An 18,354-nucleotide genomic window follows, 5' to 3' on the forward strand; every position below is an offset into this window, starting at 1 on the left:
GGGCCCGTCAAGGAGGACGGATAGAGCATGGCCGAAAAATCCCTCCTCAGATTCACGTCTGGTCTTCCTGTTTCTGGACAGTGAGTGCACAAACACACCAGAGATGTGATCAGAGCTTGCAACGGCTTACATCACTCCTTTCTCCGAGCAAAAGCACACTTACCAAGAATGATAGTTTTTAATTATGCATAAACCGCAATAGAACAAACAGAACATTATGCAACTCAGTACAATCACTGGAGACTAAAGTCCACTCGCAGGAAAGAGGAATAAGGGCTGGTCAGTGACTCAGGTTTTTGGTTCTTGCTGTTTCTGCACAGATGTCCAGGCGTGAAACAACAGCATCTCCACACACACACACACACACACCTGCTTTAACTTCATACCCACAAAAAAACACATTTATGACTTTAAAAGTTTGCTTAAAGTGATTTCACTGAGATAACACTTTACACGGTGCATGTTACTATAACTAACTATTATGGTACAGACGAATGCAACAACAAATCTTAACACAAAATAAACATATAAAGTACTTATTTATGTAAATAAAAGCAGGATAGTAAAATTAGGACTAACGTAAAGTGCAAGCGCAAACATTTAACGAATGCAGTGAAATATGCGGGATTTTATGAATGGAATAAACGCGTATCAGTGCAGCCATGTGTGTAAACTCGCCAGAACCGAGCAGAATGAATCGCCTGAATCATCCAAACATCAGTTAATGATCCGAATCGCCCGAGTTAATGATCCGAATCAGGCGCATCGCGATCCCGCCGGACTGCACGCGAGTCCCGGTCCTATCCAGCAGGATGGAGAAGATGAACTCTTCATTACCCAGAACCAGAAAACAGAACAAAACCATGCCGAAGCAGCTGAAAAGACTCTTACCGGTTAAGAGTGATAATATCCGCCGCGCTGTTGAAGTATGTTGTGTTCTCTCGTGATCTCTCTGCTCCAGTGTCACATTACATCCAGCTCTTTCTATTTCCACAGACACGCTGCGGGCAGATGGAAAACACGGCGTGGATCCAAACCATCCTGGATTCTGGCGCAAAACCAATCCAAATACTTCGGGGCCTGTACCATGAAGCCGGTTTAGCTGGTTTCAGTTTAGTTTCCAATCCTGGGTTTATGTTCCATGAAAGCTTCAAGCAAAGTGACACATCTCTGATGCAATAAAGCCACAGTTTCTCCAAATGACAGGATGCTACATAGTAAAACATTTTTAAAGATAAATAATTATTTTATATTATTTATACAATTATTATACCCTTAATCCATTACACAAGCCTTAGATTTATTCTAATTATTAATATTTTATTTTATATTAATATAAACATATAGATAATATGCAATATAAATACGTTTTAGAATCAATAGCTTTAAACATGTCTACATATGAGCTTGGATTTTTAAGTGTTTTTATGCATATTATCAACTCTATAAACTAGCTTTACAACTTTTACTTGCACTTACATAGTAAAATGTTTTCTTTAAGTTTTCCTTAGACTCTCTCACAAGAAGTGACTCACAGTTTCAAGGCATGTGATTGGCTGTTCATTAATGATGTCATACATGCATTAACTCCGTGATGATCAGCTTCATGGTACCAACAAAGCCAGATTGGACTGGTTTGGTTTTGTCAACTCGAAACTAACCCTGAGTTTGTCTACAGGCCCCTGTGGCGTCGAGTGTACAACGACCCAAATTGTGCAGCAAGTGTAAGCAGCAAAAAAACACAGTATAACCACAAGTCTATATAGACGTTTAAAAATAGAGCAGTTTTCAAATGTTCCATCTTCATCATTAATTAATATATATATATATAACATCTCAAAGTAGCATTTAAATGAATATAAAACGTAAATAAATAAACATAATATATATGTATCTATATAATATATATATATATATAAAAATATAACATTCTAATAAAAATTTTAATACATAACATATTTTCTATTTAAAATATAAAACGACACACACACACACACACACACACACATATATATATTAGTAACCATAATGTAAATAAATAAAAGGCCTAATAATAATATTTACTTATATGTGTAATATCACATATTCTAATATGGATATATAACATTCTAATAAATTATGTACATCAATAATATATAGTTAATATTAATTTATTTATATATTATCCTAAATAAAATAATAATGTACATAAATAATATACATTTATATTATATAACCTACATACACATCTAAAACCTTTCAAATGTTGCATCCTCTACATTAATTGAATGATTTTATAAATAGCCATCTAAATATAAATCTATAAGTGTGTGTGTGTGTGTGTGTGTGTGTGTGATTTATAAATTTAACATTACATTTTATCTGTTATAAAATATATATGGCTATTATTTGTATGTCTACTGTCATGTCTTCCAGGCTGAAGTGGGTAAGTAATCGTTCCTCGCGTGTGCTCCGGTCTCCGGGTTTTGTGGTTCTCCGGTGTAAAGCTCAGAGTAACAAAGAACATGTTTGATATCAGTGTCAGCAGCTGATGTCTCACACACACACACACACACACACACACACACACACACACACACACACACATAGAGAGAGTCCCTATCATATCTTGACAGTTTATGTACTTGCAGTGTACCTGGAATGAAGATTTCAGTTCAGCTAGTCAAAGGTTTCTTTCCATTGTGCTCCTTGTCAATATAATAAATGGCACCTGATACTCAGACACTGCAGCTTCTGGCAATTAAAAACATTATCAAAATAAATATGTTTTTTTTTTTTTTACAAAATTGTATGCTGTATACACACATACACATATATCCCTATATATATATATATATATATATATATACTATGTTATATTTTGTATGAGTATAAAAATGTAATTACTTCACACACATGTGTATATAACATTTAAAAATAATATATATACACTGCCCTCCAAAAGTTTGGAAACACCCCTGGCAAAGTGGGGTTTTGGACGATATCAGCATAAATCCTTATAATTTTTTGGTGCAAACAAACTAAACTAACTTGACATTATAATTGAAGACCAGCAATAAAACATAATAATGGCAATATATACATGTCAAAGTCAGACATGCCCCTTTGCCAGCTGTGATGCCTGGTTACTGGTTTAAACTTGGCCCAGGTTTCTAAAAGATTTCTGGGTCAGCACACATTAATACTGCAGCTTCAACAACTGATTGCCAATTCAGTGTCAATGTTTGAATAAACCAACAGCTCGGATGCCCAGATTATGCAGAGCTGTAATAGCTCCAGCAGATTAGCTGCTACGTTTTTTCTATGTATAAACTGTTTATGTAATAAAATATGTTTTCGTAGTTTGTGTTGTCCCTTATCAGTGCAAAATTATCGCAAATTAAAAAGGATTCATGCCAATATTGTCCAAAACCCCACTTTTCTAGGGCGTTTCCAAACTTTTGGAGGGCAGTGTATATATATATATATATATATATATATATATATATATATATATATATATATATATATTAGTGCTGCCAAACGATTAATCGTGATTAATTGCATCCAAAATAAAAAGTTTTTGTTTACATTATATATGTATGTGTACCGTGTATATTTATATATATATATAAATACACACGCATATATATGTTGAAAATACTTACGTTTATACATTTATATATGCATATTCTCATATTTTATATATAAATATATTTAATATATAAACATAACATATTTTTCTAAAATACCTGTATATACATGCATGTGTTTGAATTTATAAATACATAATAAATATACACAGCACATACTCATATATTATGCAAACAAAAACTTTTATTTTGGATGCAATTAATCGTTTGACAGCACTAATATATATATATATACACACACACACACACACTGTCAAGCTCCTAAATGGACAAAAAGGAACCATAAACGTAGCACAAAAATCATTCCATATGTCTCATGCGATCAGTGTAATCCATTTAGATATATACAAACATATACAGTTAATATTTATATGAGCATAGATATTATAAATTAGCACTATTCTGTTTGGTTTAGGCCTGCATGTTTCCCAGCCACTACGTGCATGTGTGTGTGTGTGTATGAAAGACAGGACTGAACAATAAGGGTCATGAGTTGTGTTAAAGGTCACCACCTGCATTGATTTCTGCCTGTCTCCACTTATCTGCACATGCAGCCTTTCTGCTATCTTCACATATGCAAATATACCCAAGCCTGCGGACCTGCGGACACACATGGAATGACTTCCTCGGCCCGTATGAAGATGTGACATGCGTTCAAGCCATTCACATCACTGCTGTTTGGGTTTATGCATGAGGCTGAACAGGTCCATGTGAGGAATTAAACCATTATATGTCTTTGCACCGAACAGCTGACTGTTGAAAATGAGAATTTGGTCATTTAGTCATCTTCATGTTGTTCCTAGCCTGTATGATGTTCTTTCTGTTGAACAGAAGAACAGAATGAGATGTTTAGCAGGTCCAAAACGCACCATAAAATCATCACAAAATATGCTTTCATGTCTATTTCCATTCACTTTCATTGTAAGAAATGCTTCTGACATTCTGCTTAACATCTCATTTCATGTTTCACGGAAGAAAATAAGTGTCAGAATGACGAGCGAGTGTAAACAATGACAAAATGTTAATTTTAATGTGAACTATTACTTTAAATGTCTTGGTTTGATCTGAAGTGTGCGTACACAGATTAACATATATGATTTGCATGCGGGTATATTTTTAGAAGCACATTTGTGTATTTGCGCTCAAGTGTGGCCGAGCAGATTTAAACATGTGGGTTCGTCAAAGGGCCGTGATCTGAATCAATTAATAAAATGTCAGTCAGAGTGACTGTCTCACACATGCTGAAGCAGAGAGCATGCAAACACACATTCATATTTCCTCTTCAGCTGTTATTTATAGCCTGCAGCAGGTCCTCATCTCACAGATTGCCGTGTAGAATGTAAAAGTGTTATGAATATTATCACATGCAGGTGTGCTGAGCTCTAATGAGCGATGAGTGCCACACACACCACAGGAAACTCTGCTCTGGTGCAGCTTGAGCTCTGATTGGTTGACAGAACAGCATCACATGGGCATATATGAAGATAAGATAGACGCTAAAACCACGTCTGCACTCTGACCCTTCAGAAACCACAGGCACAAAATTGTTTTAAGAGATTAAGGTTGATAAATAAACATCAACATGGAGATGTTTACTCAGTTTCTAGATTTTCTTTCTAAAAGCTTAAATAAAATATTTTAAAAGTGACTTACATTATACTGAGTGCAATACTAGCTTATACTGCATGATGTTTATACAGGGTTTCTGCAAGTTTTATGATAATTTAAGACTTTTTTTTTAAAGATGTTTTAAAGAAAATTTAAGGAATAAATGAAAGGAAACACAACGATGTTCTCTAAATGTAAATGTCTACACAATGATTTCTTTTCCTCCAAAGTTTGAAAATACAACCAGTGTTGTTTTAGTATCAAGATACTATTATAGTGTATATAAGTTTTTTGAATAAATGTTTATTTTGTTATGAGTTAAAATGTTTCCTTTTTAAAAAATTATTTCAATTTTATTTTAATTTTATTTTGCATTTCAGGTAAGTTGATTTAATTTGGACAAAAAGGATTGATTGAAAACAAAAAAGGATTAATATTGGTTTGCATTAGAAACCAAGACAAAAATTATTTGTTTAAAAATCATATTCATTATATAAATTTTTTTTTTGCATGCATGCAACATTTATATCATAGCTTTATAAATTAAAAAACTTCCTGCTCCAATTTAAGACCTTTTTAAAAATAGTAAAGTGAAGGAGTGCATTTATTCCAGTACATCGTTATTCAATTTATACAGAAAATTCACACACTGTGCAGTATAATTTGTGTATCTTTAGACCATATGTGTATACTAATCTGGAGTTTTGTCTTTTTAATTTGATTAACTATAATTGTATATTCTAATAATGACTAATATAATGACCATAACATAAAGCATGATAATTGAATTAAGCTGTTTCAGTGATGCATCGCTGCTGAATCTCACGTCAGCACAGTAAAGCTTCAGGACACACTACTGCACAGACACTAACTAAAGCTTAAATGCTAACATATGTCACTGACTCTTCACACGCTGACCTTAATCTGCCGGAGAGGATTGGTGATATTACCAAAGCACCCACCTGAAACACATACACAGACTACAGGTGTCTGGGTCATGTCTCGTGGTACAGCTGAATGCATGTGATGCATAACTTAAATGCAAGGTGCTTTGGATAATTTTTTTTGGATGCTTCAAAAGCATCAAAATTAATTTTAAAAATGCAAAATAATTCATTCTTATTAGCTAGCCTAAATTTCAGCTAAATACTGTTTTATTTAAATATTATATATTACATAATATTTTAATCAAATATTTCAATATTTTATCATTAAAAATGTATTTGTATGCATATTGTTTCAAATCAGCTTTGAGTTTGATGTGTTGCCATAATGTGAAAAATGTAATCTGCATAATACCATAATCATTTATGATATGGTGCTGCTAAAGTATTTGCAGGAAAACACAGCACAATATTGATAAGTGTTGAAGTGTTGATGCATGTGTTGCAGTAAAGTATTGAGCAGGACTTGTGCGCTGCTGTGCGAAAACGTCATTAGTTACTTGACTGAGGTGAGACCCTTGAGCAAGGCACCGAACCCCCAACTGCTCCCCGGGTGTGTGTTCACTACTGTGTGTACACTTGGATGGGTTAAATGCAGAGATTCATGCACAATGCATAAATTCAGGTGCACAATGCACATACTTGGTCACACACCACTTCTCTTTCCCTTTTACATGCACACAATCAGAATTACAGTAACACACACAGGGTGTTGTGATGAGGCAGTAATGGTCAGTGCTCTCGTGATAAAAGCCTTTTTTATAACCTCCTCTCCTCTGACACACACTACCTTTCATATTCCTGACCTCTCCTTCAACTCGGAGTGTCCATTACTGACTCGTGCTCTACACACACACACACACACACACACACACACACGCATGCATTATCCTATCCACACAGCCCCCACATACGGTGCCATTATATGCACATACTCACAACACACTTTATTTATTCATCATTTCCTCTACAAAACTAAATTTGAACAAAGATCAAACCCAAAAGACTTGCGAGGCTTTCAAAAATCAACTCAACCAAAGCAATATTCACTGCAGTAGAAACTACAATAACCAGTCTCACGTGCAGTTTCAAATGCATTTACAGTAAATCATTACACGATTATAGTGTATAAGAGCCCATTAATGAGACTCAGCATCCTCTAAGTCAGCCTTTAACTTAACTAAGGCTTCCTTTATCTCAACAGATGCCATAAACAAACTACAGATGAATAAATCATTGCACGTTCACTGACATTAATTATTCCACACTGGAAACATCTCTTAGTCTCTCTGCTGGATCTGCATCATTCAGCTAACACTGCTGTAATACAGAGACAGAGCCTTTCCTGGACATTTTAAAAGGTTTTTAAAAGCCTATGCATGTGAATTGTTTAACAGATTCGTGGAGTCAGACTGAACACGAATATGAAATCACATTCCATTGAAATCCATTGTCTAACTGCACAACAAAGCATATTACTGAAGGTCTATGGTGCGTTTAGTGCATAAGATTACACTTTTTTGTTAACTGCTTACACACAAAATCTTTACTCAAACACCACACACCAGATCTGCAAAACCATGCATTAATTCTCAGCCTTTAACTGGGTTTTCAGTTTCATAAAACACAGCACACAATTCTCTATGTAACACACAGAAATCTAACAGGAAGTATTTTGAACCAATCAACCAGTCACACTAATTCATCAATGCCTCAAACTAACTCCTCACATGTGCTTTACTAAACACCAACCAGTCCTGAATTTAGAATAGGCCTATAAATACACCTCTACACAACTATGGTTGATGCATTGTTTTTGTGTGTGTGTGTGTGTGTGTGTGTGTGTGTGTGTGTAATACTGTATTCACAACCACGTATGCTTACAGTAAAAAAAAGTGTGCTTTCAATCTTGCTTTCGTGTTTACGGTGAATTTTTGAACATTATTAGCCAATACTGTACATAAATGTACTTAGATAGGAGCTCATGAAAGAAGAGCTTTAGGTTTTGAATAACTGTGTATATGAAATATCCAAAAATATAATATTATGGAAAATGTGTTTGCAACGTAAGACAAATGTTTGCTTTTGAGATGTGTTTGTGATATTTTGAATGCAGTGCTTAAAATTTTAAGTTGGCTCAACTTTTTTTTTTACAGTGTAGCATTAATGCTGACTATCTGTTAGTCTGTTATTCCTTGCAAAACTAGCTGCTTCTGTAAACAAACCCAATCAAACTGCGCCACCTATCGGCAGACAGACAGATACAGAGCCAATAATAGATACAAAATGCCAAATTACTACTCAAGCTAGAGCAGACATGTAACGCAGAATGTAAACAAACAGATTATGAGATAGTGATTATGATGTACCTTTGTTTACTGCTGGTTAGCAGGTTAGCAGCTCGTTACCACAGAGGAACAGTGAGCGTGAAGGGTCTGGAAAGCGACTCGTTGTGAAGGAAAACCCAAGCAGACGCCGCTCGTTCAGTTACTGTAAACGGAGGGAGGGAATATACACTTGTTTTTACTCATAAAGATGTATTTCCAGTGTATTTGGAAGTCTTGTCCATCTCGTGACATCGATTAACCGTTACAACCGCCGCTAAGCATCACAGAAAATACATTACAAAACATTAGAGTTTTATATTTGTGATCCACTTCATACTATATGCAGCTATGTTTTCATTTCTCCCTGATTGGAGGCATTTGATCCCTTGGGCGTCTTTGGTTCAGTGATAAAATGAGCCAGACAGCAGGTGAGTGATATATTATGTTACAAATGACAGGAAAATCAATAAATGTTTGTTAAGTAAACTTACCCCTGCACATTATCAGAGGGAAATATAAACATAATATACTGTATATGAGCAACAAGTGAGGACATCTTAAAGGTTTAAAATTAAAGCTCTTGTTAATTTAGCATCAGATTTGCAGGCTGCTGGTATATGCAAATGAGACACTTGAATAAATTAATAATATTGCTAATTAACACCTGCTTGGCTTTCCTGTGTTCATAAATCTCACTGAAAGTAATTATTGAAGGAATAACTGACACCGTATTCTCGCTCGATCTTATTTATTTATTTATATTTATTTTTGTAATATTGATGTGTGAATGCAAAAATATTTTCATATTGATTTTTTTTTATATATTGTATTTTTTTTACCCGTATCTGTCACTGTATAAATAAGAAAATGTTGACATGGTTGTTTCTAAAAAAATTACGTCCTTTTACTGCGACACTGGCTGTAATACTATTAAAAATGCATACAACTAAACTGAAAAATGTATATAATTCACATGTAATGTTAATGTTAATAATGAAATAACCGAGCGCCTCCTCGCCAGCAGGTGGCGCTGAGCGCGGATGAGGCGTCGTGACGCGCTCGGTTTTCATGAGAGACGCATGGACGCTCACTCTCGTCAAAGCGGTGCTGCATGTGGAAGGATCAGACCTTCATTAAACTCTTTAGTCCACGCATATATCACTATATTAATATTTATTTCACTGTAATCCCACGCTGACTGCGTGAACGCGCCGCAGTCATGGTGAAGGAGCAGTTTAGAGAGACGGATGTGGCCAAAAAGATGTAAGTTGGAGGATAAACATGTTTCATCAGAACTTGACACACAGATATGCTAGCCTGTCTGTCAAACTAGCTGTCTGTCCCTCTGTTTGACTGACTGTGCATGCATATGTAATTGTGTTCATGCATGTAAAAGCTGATGTCTTTTTTCCCTGTTTTATTAGAAGTCACATCTGTTTTGGCTTGAAGTCAGCAGAGCAGATGAGACAACAGGCTCATATTCAGGTGGTCAGCAAGAACCTTTATAGCCAAGACACCAGCCACACACCGCTGCAGTATGGAGTCCTGGACCACCGCATGGTGACTGAGCAAATATGAATACCACATTCATAATAAAGCATAAAAGAGGCTTAATCATCTTTCTGGTGTTCAGGGTACCAGCGAGAAGGACAGACCATGTGAAACCTGCGGGAAGAACCTGGCCGATTGTCTCGGCCACTACGGGTATCTGGACCTGGAGCTGCCCTGCTTTCATGTCGGATACTTTAAAGCCATTATTGGGATCCTGCAGGCAAGTGCACAATGTGTCAGAACGGTGCATTTATATTGAAATATGGCCCAGATCTTTGTTTTATATTAATATGCTATATTATATATTTATATGCATAATATTAGGATTTATGTTATTTTATTGACATAGTGTATGAATAATATAAGATTCTTTAATGTAATAATAATATATAATATAGTATGGATCATGATGTAAAATTAATATTTATATATAAATGTTATTTTTAATAAATTAGATTTTTGTATTTTATTAAATGTATATTATATTTTATATTAAATGCCACAAACTAGAATAATAATAGTAATACAATGTAAATCATAACAATATAAATATTTATATTTTTATCAAATTATTAAATTTTATAATTTAAACTTATTTTATATTATAGATTTATAATAATATAAATATAGTACTTTATAAGTGATCAAAATACAACTATATTTTTTATCTCAGATTATTACATATTTCTGTCATGCTATATGTTGTATTCTCATAATTCCATATTATTGTAATACCATACACATTCTTATAAATAGAATATAATGATTTGTATTATTTTATTAGTTGTGTTCTTTAAATATAGTTGTTTTATGTTACTGACTTTATTATATTTGTACAAATCTTATTTAAATGTTTTTTTCATTCAGATGATCTGTAAGACGTGTTCTCACATCCTTCTCAACAAAGAGGAAAAGCTTCAGTTTCTGGATTACTTGCGTAGACCTGGACTGCCATACCTGCAGAAGCGCGGCCTCAAGAAGAAGATCTCTGACAAATGCAGGAAGAAGACCACTTGTGTGCATTGCAATGCATTTAATGGTAAAATAACGGATGGATGGATAAACCGCGTTGATTATTTATTATAATGTGATGAAAGTTGCAGTAGCTTGAATTGGTAAGTGGCTAATGTCTCTTTAGGCCCTGTAAAGAAATGTGGCTTGCTGAAGATCATTCATGAGAAGTACAAGACCACAAAGAAGGTCATCGATCCCATGGTGTCTGATTTCCTCCAGTCGTTTGATATTGCTATCGAGCACAATAAAGAAGTGGAGCCACTACTGACCAGAGCACAGGTTAATATCCACCAATCAGAGCTTTGCTGGTGGTTTCTATTCAATTTTGCCAGTATTGTTTTATCACTCACACTTAAGGCTTGTGAATTTCCTCTTCCCTTGTCATCCAGGAAAACCTCAATCCTTTGGTCGCGTTGAACCTTTTCCGGAGGATTCCAAACGAGGATGTTCCTCTTCTGCTGATGAATCCAGAATCTGGGAAACCCGCTGACCTCATCCTGACACGCCTGTTAGTGCCGCCCCTCTGCATCCGGCCCTCCGTCGTCAGCGACCTCAAATCGGGCACTAATGAGGATGATCTGACCATGAAGTTAACAGAAATCATCTTCCTCAATGACGTCATCAAGAAGGTACGCAAGTCACATGATTAGATTTGTTTGAGATGCCAAACAGCAGAGGAAAACGAGCTGTAAAGTTATTAAATCCAGGTGTAATTTTTGTCATCTAAAACAAACTTTGTGAATGATAAAGCTTTGTTGAGCAAATAAGTCCTCAGAGGCTGTTTGTATGGGAGTCTCTTACTGTTTTGAGTCACAGGATGGCATCAGTGAGTTGCACTATGAAAACAAGAGTTTTGAATTGTCATTATATGTACATATTTGACCACCCAATGTCTTTTTTTTGGCCAATCAGGAGATTATTAACCCTGTAAAGCCTGACAAATGAAATAATAGTCAGAAAACAGTTTGTTGAACTTTTAGACAAAATTATTTATATAGTGACTCAAAATGAGCAAAAATATGCAATTTGGTGCAGATGCTGATATTAAATGAACAAAAAGTGATGTAATTCTGATGCTTGTAATGTAAATTAATGAGATCTATATAATAGTAGAGCAGATACTGACATAAAATGATATATATGTCATCGCTCTATATCTCCAATAATATGTCTTAGTAAGATGAGATTGAAATGATCCAAACATATAATGCAATGCTGATTGAGAGAGGAAGAAATAAACGCTCTTCAGAAGATGTGAGATGTTTTGGAGGCTCACTGAGGAACAGAGAAAGTAAAGCTTCTGGAAACAAACGCTCCTCAAAAGATCCTGATGATCAGATTTGAGACGCACTGATTTATCTAGAAAATAACTGATGGAGAATCAAGTAAAGCTGAGCTGCTTCAGTCTAGGAAATATTACTACAGTTATTCTGATGTTTACTTGATCAAGATTTGACAGCAGAAAGACACATGAAGCACCAGCTGAAGACCATTTACTGGATAAAAACTCTAAACTATCAATCAGACGACAGAAGCTATGTAGTAGATTTAGTAGAATGTAGTTTTGATCTTGTTAGAGGCCTTAGAAGTTTGCATATTTAATATGATACAGTAGCTTTATAGGTTCATTTGTATCTCACTGCATGCATGTGTAAATAAGTTGTGGCGTATTCGTCTTTGTGTTCACTCACAGCACCGTATGTCAGGAGCAAAAACGCAGATGATCATGGAGGACTGGGACTTCCTGCAGCTCCAGTGCGCTCTCTACATCAACAGCGAGCTGTCGGGCATCCCGCTTAATATGGCACCCAAGAAATGGACCCGTGGCTTTGTGCAAAGGCTCAAGGGAAAACAGGGTACGACCTTGCTGAGAGCTCAAGGGCTGTGCTTAACCGCCAGCCTTTCCCATGAGTCTCTGCAGAAATGGCAGTGTTATATTGGGCTGTTTTGACATTAGATGCCTCCAGGATCGATGTGTCACATCAGCTTGCCTTGTTTTGCTATTTTCAGGGCGGTTTCGTGGTAACTTGTCTGGAAAGAGAGTGGATTTCTCAGGCAGAACGGTCATCTCTCCCGATCCGAACCTGAGGATCGATGAGGTCGCTGTACCGGTGCACGTCGCCAAAATCCTCACCTATCCGGAGAAGGTCAGAGCAGCGTTACTGCTGAAACGTGCTGTGGATCTGCACAACTACTTACTTTTACTAGTCAAACAGCTGGCAAAATAATTCATGTGGGGCCCTATAAAATCTGTTCGAATTTTTCCCAAATTCAGTTTTTCCTTTGGAATTTTTCTGGAGTCCAGTAAAATAAATTTGAATAAACAAAAAGCATGTCTTGTTAAATGAGCTCGTGAATCATACGTGACCCTGGACCACAAAACCAGTCATAAGGGTCAATTTTTCTAAATCGAGATGTATCCATCATCTGAAAGCTGAGTAAATAATCTTTCCATTGATGTATGGTTTGTTATGATCGGACAATATTTGTCTGAGATGCAACTATTTGAAAATCTGGAATCTGAGGGAGCAAAAAAATCTAAATATTGAGAAAATCTCCTTTAAAGTTGTTCAAATGAAGTTCTTAGCAATGCATATTACTAATCAAAAATGAAGTTTTGATATATTTACGGTAGGAAATTTACTAAATATCTTCATGGAACATGATCTTTACTTAATATACTAATGATTTTTGGCATAAAAGAAAAATCAATAATTTTGACCCACACAGTGTATTTTTGGCTATTGCTACAAATATACTCCAGCGACTTAAGACTGCTTTTGTGCTGCAGGGTTATATATAGTTTAACGCTATTTATTAAAAGTTTAACCAAAATTAAATTTTCATGTAAATCTGATTTATTATTTCCTCACAGTTCTGTTTTCCATTTGCAGTTTTCAAAATGTTTAATAATTAATGGTTTAATTAATTGGTTTTAAATGAAAATAGCATATGTTAAAACTTTATTTATTTAATTAATTTATTTATTTTGGTTTTATTTTTCAGAAAATGTATTGCCATCTGTTTAATAATTATTTTGAATAATAATTAACGGCTTAATTAAATTGTTAAATTAGTTAAAAATACTCAATTTAATTAATTTTAATTTTAATTTATTTATTTACATACATAGTCAATATGCCACTATGAAATGTTTTATTTTTCAGAAGTTCTGTTGTCGTTTGTTTTAATTTTTCTGTATCATGAATATAAATGTATCAAAATTGGTAGTAATCAAATGAAGGCATAAAACACTAACATTTTAAATAATCCTTTAAAATGTAATCAAAAGGAATTTTAACAGTTCCTTTCTTTCTTTTTTTTTACTGTTAAAATGAAAACATGGTATAAAAATGAGCTGTGATGAAGCTGGTGTTGTATATGTTTTCTCTCAGGTGAATAAAGCCAACATTGAGCTGATGAGGAAGCTGGTGCGTAATGGTCCTGATGTTCACCCAGGAGCTAATTTTATACAGCAGAGACACATGCAGATGAAGAGGTCAAATACACACTTCTCCATCTTCCCCTTTTACTCTGTTCAAAAATGAAGATTCTGTCATCATTTAGTCTCCCTCATGTCATTGCAAACCAGCTTGACTTTAGTTTTCTTATGTGGAACACAAAAACAGATGTTTAGCTGAATGCTAATGTTGCTCTTTCCCAAACAATGACAGCTGAGGGTTGTCAAATTTTAAAAAGTAATGATGCACTTCAGCGCAGCTTCAGGATATAGGATTATAGCACAAAAATGCATGATGGTATAAATCACTGTTCATACATTCTTTAAAACGTCTCCATGTCCGCAGAGAAGGAAAGTCATGTAGATCCGGTAAGACGTGAGGTTGAGTGAAAGGAAGTTTTTGTTTTTCTGTTCGCCATTTGTTCATCATGTGAATGTCTTGGCTGCGTGTTTCAGGTTTTTGAAGTACGGTAATCGGGAGAAGATGGCTCAGGAGCTGAAGTACGGTGACGTGGTTGAGAGACACATGTTTGATGGCGACATCGTCCTCTTCAACCGGCAGCCATCTCTGCACAAACTCAGCATCATGGCTCATATCGTGAGTTATTTCTCATTTGCTAAAAAAAAGGGGTCTTTTTATGTGGATGAAAATTATATGGAATTACATTAAATTGTCTAGATGAAATAAAGAAAGTGCCTTGCAATATTGATTAATTGATTTATATCAGTCTTTATTTTGATGAACCGATATTGATTCTTAAATCCTGAAATTGATCTTTGGATGGACAGAAAGTCATTATTAAACAGCTTGTGAAAAGTGTCACTTAGCGTCATATTTACCTCAGGAAAAGACATTGAATGTTCATAAACTGGATAGTCAACTACATAAATGGAAGATTAGGCCAGAAAAAGATTAGGAAGAAAAGGACCGTTAGTGGTTACTAATGGTTAGAGAGTCGGACTCGTAACCTAAAGGTTGCGGGTTCGAGTCTCAGGTCTGGCAGGAGGTGGGGGGAGTGAATGTCCAGTGCTCTCTCCACCCTCAATCCCACGACTGACCACTGCTCCGGGTGTGTGTGTGTTCACGGTGTGTGTGTGTTCACTACTGAGTGTACACTTGGATGGGTTAATTGCAGAGCACAAATTCTGAGTATGGGTCACCATACTTGGCCACATGTCACGTCACTTTCACTAAAAAAAACCAACTCTATAGAGGGGAATGTTTTGATAAATGTATTCACTATATGACATATTTATTATTTTACTTTCCCGGTTGGTGATGTCTTCATTATTTAATGTATGTTTGCTCGAGTCTGTAATGAAAGCAAGTTTTTATTACAGCCACAGCCGGTGTTTAAATCTTTACATTTCAACAAATTGGAGTAGAAACCAGGGTTATTATGGGAAGCAAACTAAAACTGAAACCATAAAAAAAAATGTTTTTGTTACTTCAAATTTAAAAAATGTTAACTGAAGTAAAATAATAAAATATTACAAAAACTTACATTATTTATAAATTTACGAGGAAGCATTTAGTTAAACTTGCATTTAAAATGACTAAAAGTTAACTAAAAATAAAAAAAACTAATAAAAACAACAAAATTACAAAAACTTTAAATAAAATTAAAATTAAAAGTGGAAAATATAAATATATGTTTATAATGAAAACTAATAGGATCTCAGTTCTAAAGTGAACAATTGTCATTAAAAACCTGATATAAGAACTGCCTCATATGCAATTTAAATGTTGGTGTAGCATTGAATTCATTTTTTTTTTTTTCTCGTTGATTATATCTAAAATTCTGTGTATGATTTACAGTAGTAGTTGAGATTTTCTTTTATAAAATTTGTCATGCACTAAACCTATATCCAGACAAATTCAAATTGGAATCAAAATGAATCAAGAGCTTGTGAATCACAGTTAAATTGATTCATGGAATTGGTGTCAATTGCCTTTGTGCCTCTTTCTTTCTGTATAATTCTCCTGCATTCTGTTCCAGGCGCGTGTGAAACCTCATCGGACGTTTCGTTTTAACGAATGTGTTTGCACGCCGTACAACGCTGACTTTGATGGAGACGAGATGAACCTTCACCTGCCGCAGACGGAGGAGGCCAAAGCTGAAGCGCTCGTGCTCATGGGGGTGAGAGAGGGAAACCATATCGATCAGAGCATCTGAACTGCGTCTGATAATGAAATAAACCCCTCTTCCTGTGCTCCTCACATAGACGAAGGCTAATCTGGTCACTCCACGAAACGGTGAGCCGCTGATCGCAGCCATTCAGGACTTCCTGACAGGTGAGTGCTGCGTTATCCACCTGAGCCAATCAGATTTCAGCATCTGATGTTCTCTGTCTCACCTGTAGATGGTGCTGTTAGACTGCTGATGTTCAGGTGTGTTTTCTGTAACAGGTGCGTACCTGCTCACACTCAAAGACACATTCTTCGACCGAACCAAAGCCTGTCAGATCGTCGCCTCCATTCTGGTGGGAAAAGATGAGAAAATCAAGATCTCCCTCCCGCCTCCTGCTATTCTGAAGGTGATGAACCTCTCTCGCTCGCTATCTTTCTGTCCAACATAAAGGATGAATTGATGCTCTATGGGGGGAAAATAACAAAATTGCACCTCTGGGTTTTCCGGTGCTGATTCTCTCCTCATAAAGGCTGTCTGCAGTTGTTTTGGACAAAAGAAAAGTTCTTTATTTTCAGTTTAAATTGCTTCTGCTTCTGTTATTTGAGTTTTTGGTTTGCTCTGACTAATAACTGCACTCGCAGTCTTTAGTTATTAGATTGTTTTTACTATTGCATTAGATTTTTTGATATCCACTTTAGAATACAGGAAGCTTCCGCGGAGGGGTCTTAAAGTCTTAAATTTAGTTGTATCAAATTTAAGGCCTTAAAAAGTCTTACATTGTAGAAGAAAGTCTTAATTATGATTTCAAGAGGTCTTAAATTTGGAGACGAGAATTGCGATATGGCTGAATGTGTCGGTTAAACTTCAAAAGGCTATGATTTCATTTAATAAACATGAGCTGCAAGTTCAAAGTCTGGAGCTGCGCTGCTTTGTGTGCTGCCTTTACCGGGAAAACTGTTATATTTCAGCTAACAGGTTAAACTAGTGCTGTACCATTCAGTCTATTCAAATACATTCAGAATTATCACATAATTCAAGATATGGGGCAGAAAATGTATATATATTTATATCATTTCATATAGTTAATATCACACGAAGAGGGACATTTTTTTTCTCCAAAAATCAGCATGATTACAAATGTGATATTGATTTTATGCAACAGTTCAATAAACAAGAAGTTAATATTAAGATCTATTTCTACAACAAAAATCATTCCAAACACATCACAGCTGTGTTTTACGTCTCTGAGCAACATGACCGTGTTCCTGAATGAATCAAACATTTAAATGATTCTGTTCAATCGCAATGACTTCCTTAGAAACACTGACTTACTGCCACCTATTGGCCGTTTTAATTTCACAAAGTATCTTCATTTTTTAAAAACAAAGTTTATGTTTCAAATATGAAAACATCATTTATGCATTTGTAACTGCAGGTTAGCATTCTGTGTCCCTCTGAGCTGCATTAAACTGTGTGTAAACACATCTAAATAACACTTCAGATGCATTGCAAAGATACATTTGGTTGATCCTGATTTAATTTGCTTGATAAAAGCCCAAATGCAAGAATTTGACTGATGCACGTTTTTAGAAAAAATGGCTTAAAGTTAAAAATGCCCATAAAACTAGTTGGAAAAGACTCATTTCTATCCCTGCTGTGAACTGACCACACAGAATATAAACTAAT

At 35.3% G+C, this 18,354-nt stretch overlaps 2 protein-coding genes across 4 annotated transcripts in view; one reads left to right on the forward strand and one right to left on the reverse strand.

Annotated features, from left to right (window-relative positions):
• Positions 1–962, reverse strand: part of LOC306857565 (zinc finger MIZ domain-containing protein 1-like) — a 45,013-nt gene extending 44,051 nt beyond the window's left edge. For both annotated transcript variants that reach the window (XM_079397561.1, XM_079397560.1), the window contains exon 1: positions 892–962. The gene's annotated coding sequence lies outside the window, so the exon portion shown is untranslated. The remainder of the gene's footprint in view (positions 1–891) is intronic.
• Positions 963–9,561: 8,599 nt separating this feature from the next.
• Positions 9,562–18,354, forward strand: part of LOC306857561 (DNA-directed RNA polymerase III subunit RPC1) — a 28,314-nt gene continuing 19,521 nt past the window's right edge. The window contains exons 1-13 of one of the 2 annotated variants that reach the window (XM_079397550.1): positions 9,562–9,774; positions 9,936–10,071; positions 10,145–10,282; positions 10,930–11,101; positions 11,201–11,355; positions 11,466–11,705; positions 12,770–12,932; positions 13,087–13,223; positions 14,472–14,575; positions 14,993–15,134; positions 16,537–16,677; positions 16,763–16,832; positions 16,947–17,074. In XM_079397550.1, coding sequence (XP_079253676.1) covers positions 9,731–9,774; positions 9,936–10,071; positions 10,145–10,282; positions 10,930–11,101; positions 11,201–11,355; positions 11,466–11,705; positions 12,770–12,932; positions 13,087–13,223; positions 14,472–14,575; positions 14,993–15,134; positions 16,537–16,677; positions 16,763–16,832; positions 16,947–17,074 — 1,770 coding nt within the window. In that variant the 5' untranslated portion in view covers positions 9,562–9,730. The remainder of the gene's footprint in view (positions 9,775–9,935; positions 10,072–10,144; positions 10,283–10,929; positions 11,102–11,200; positions 11,356–11,465; positions 11,706–12,769; positions 12,933–13,086; positions 13,224–14,471; positions 14,576–14,992; positions 15,135–16,536; positions 16,678–16,762; positions 16,833–16,946; positions 17,075–18,354) is intronic. The other variant, XM_079397549.1, reaches the window with a different exon arrangement.

The sequence above is a fragment of the Barbus barbus genome (genome assembly GCF_936440315.1).
Source record: "Barbus barbus genome assembly, chromosome: 38".
NCBI classification, from domain to species: domain Eukaryota; kingdom Metazoa; phylum Chordata; class Actinopteri; order Cypriniformes; family Cyprinidae; genus Barbus; species Barbus barbus.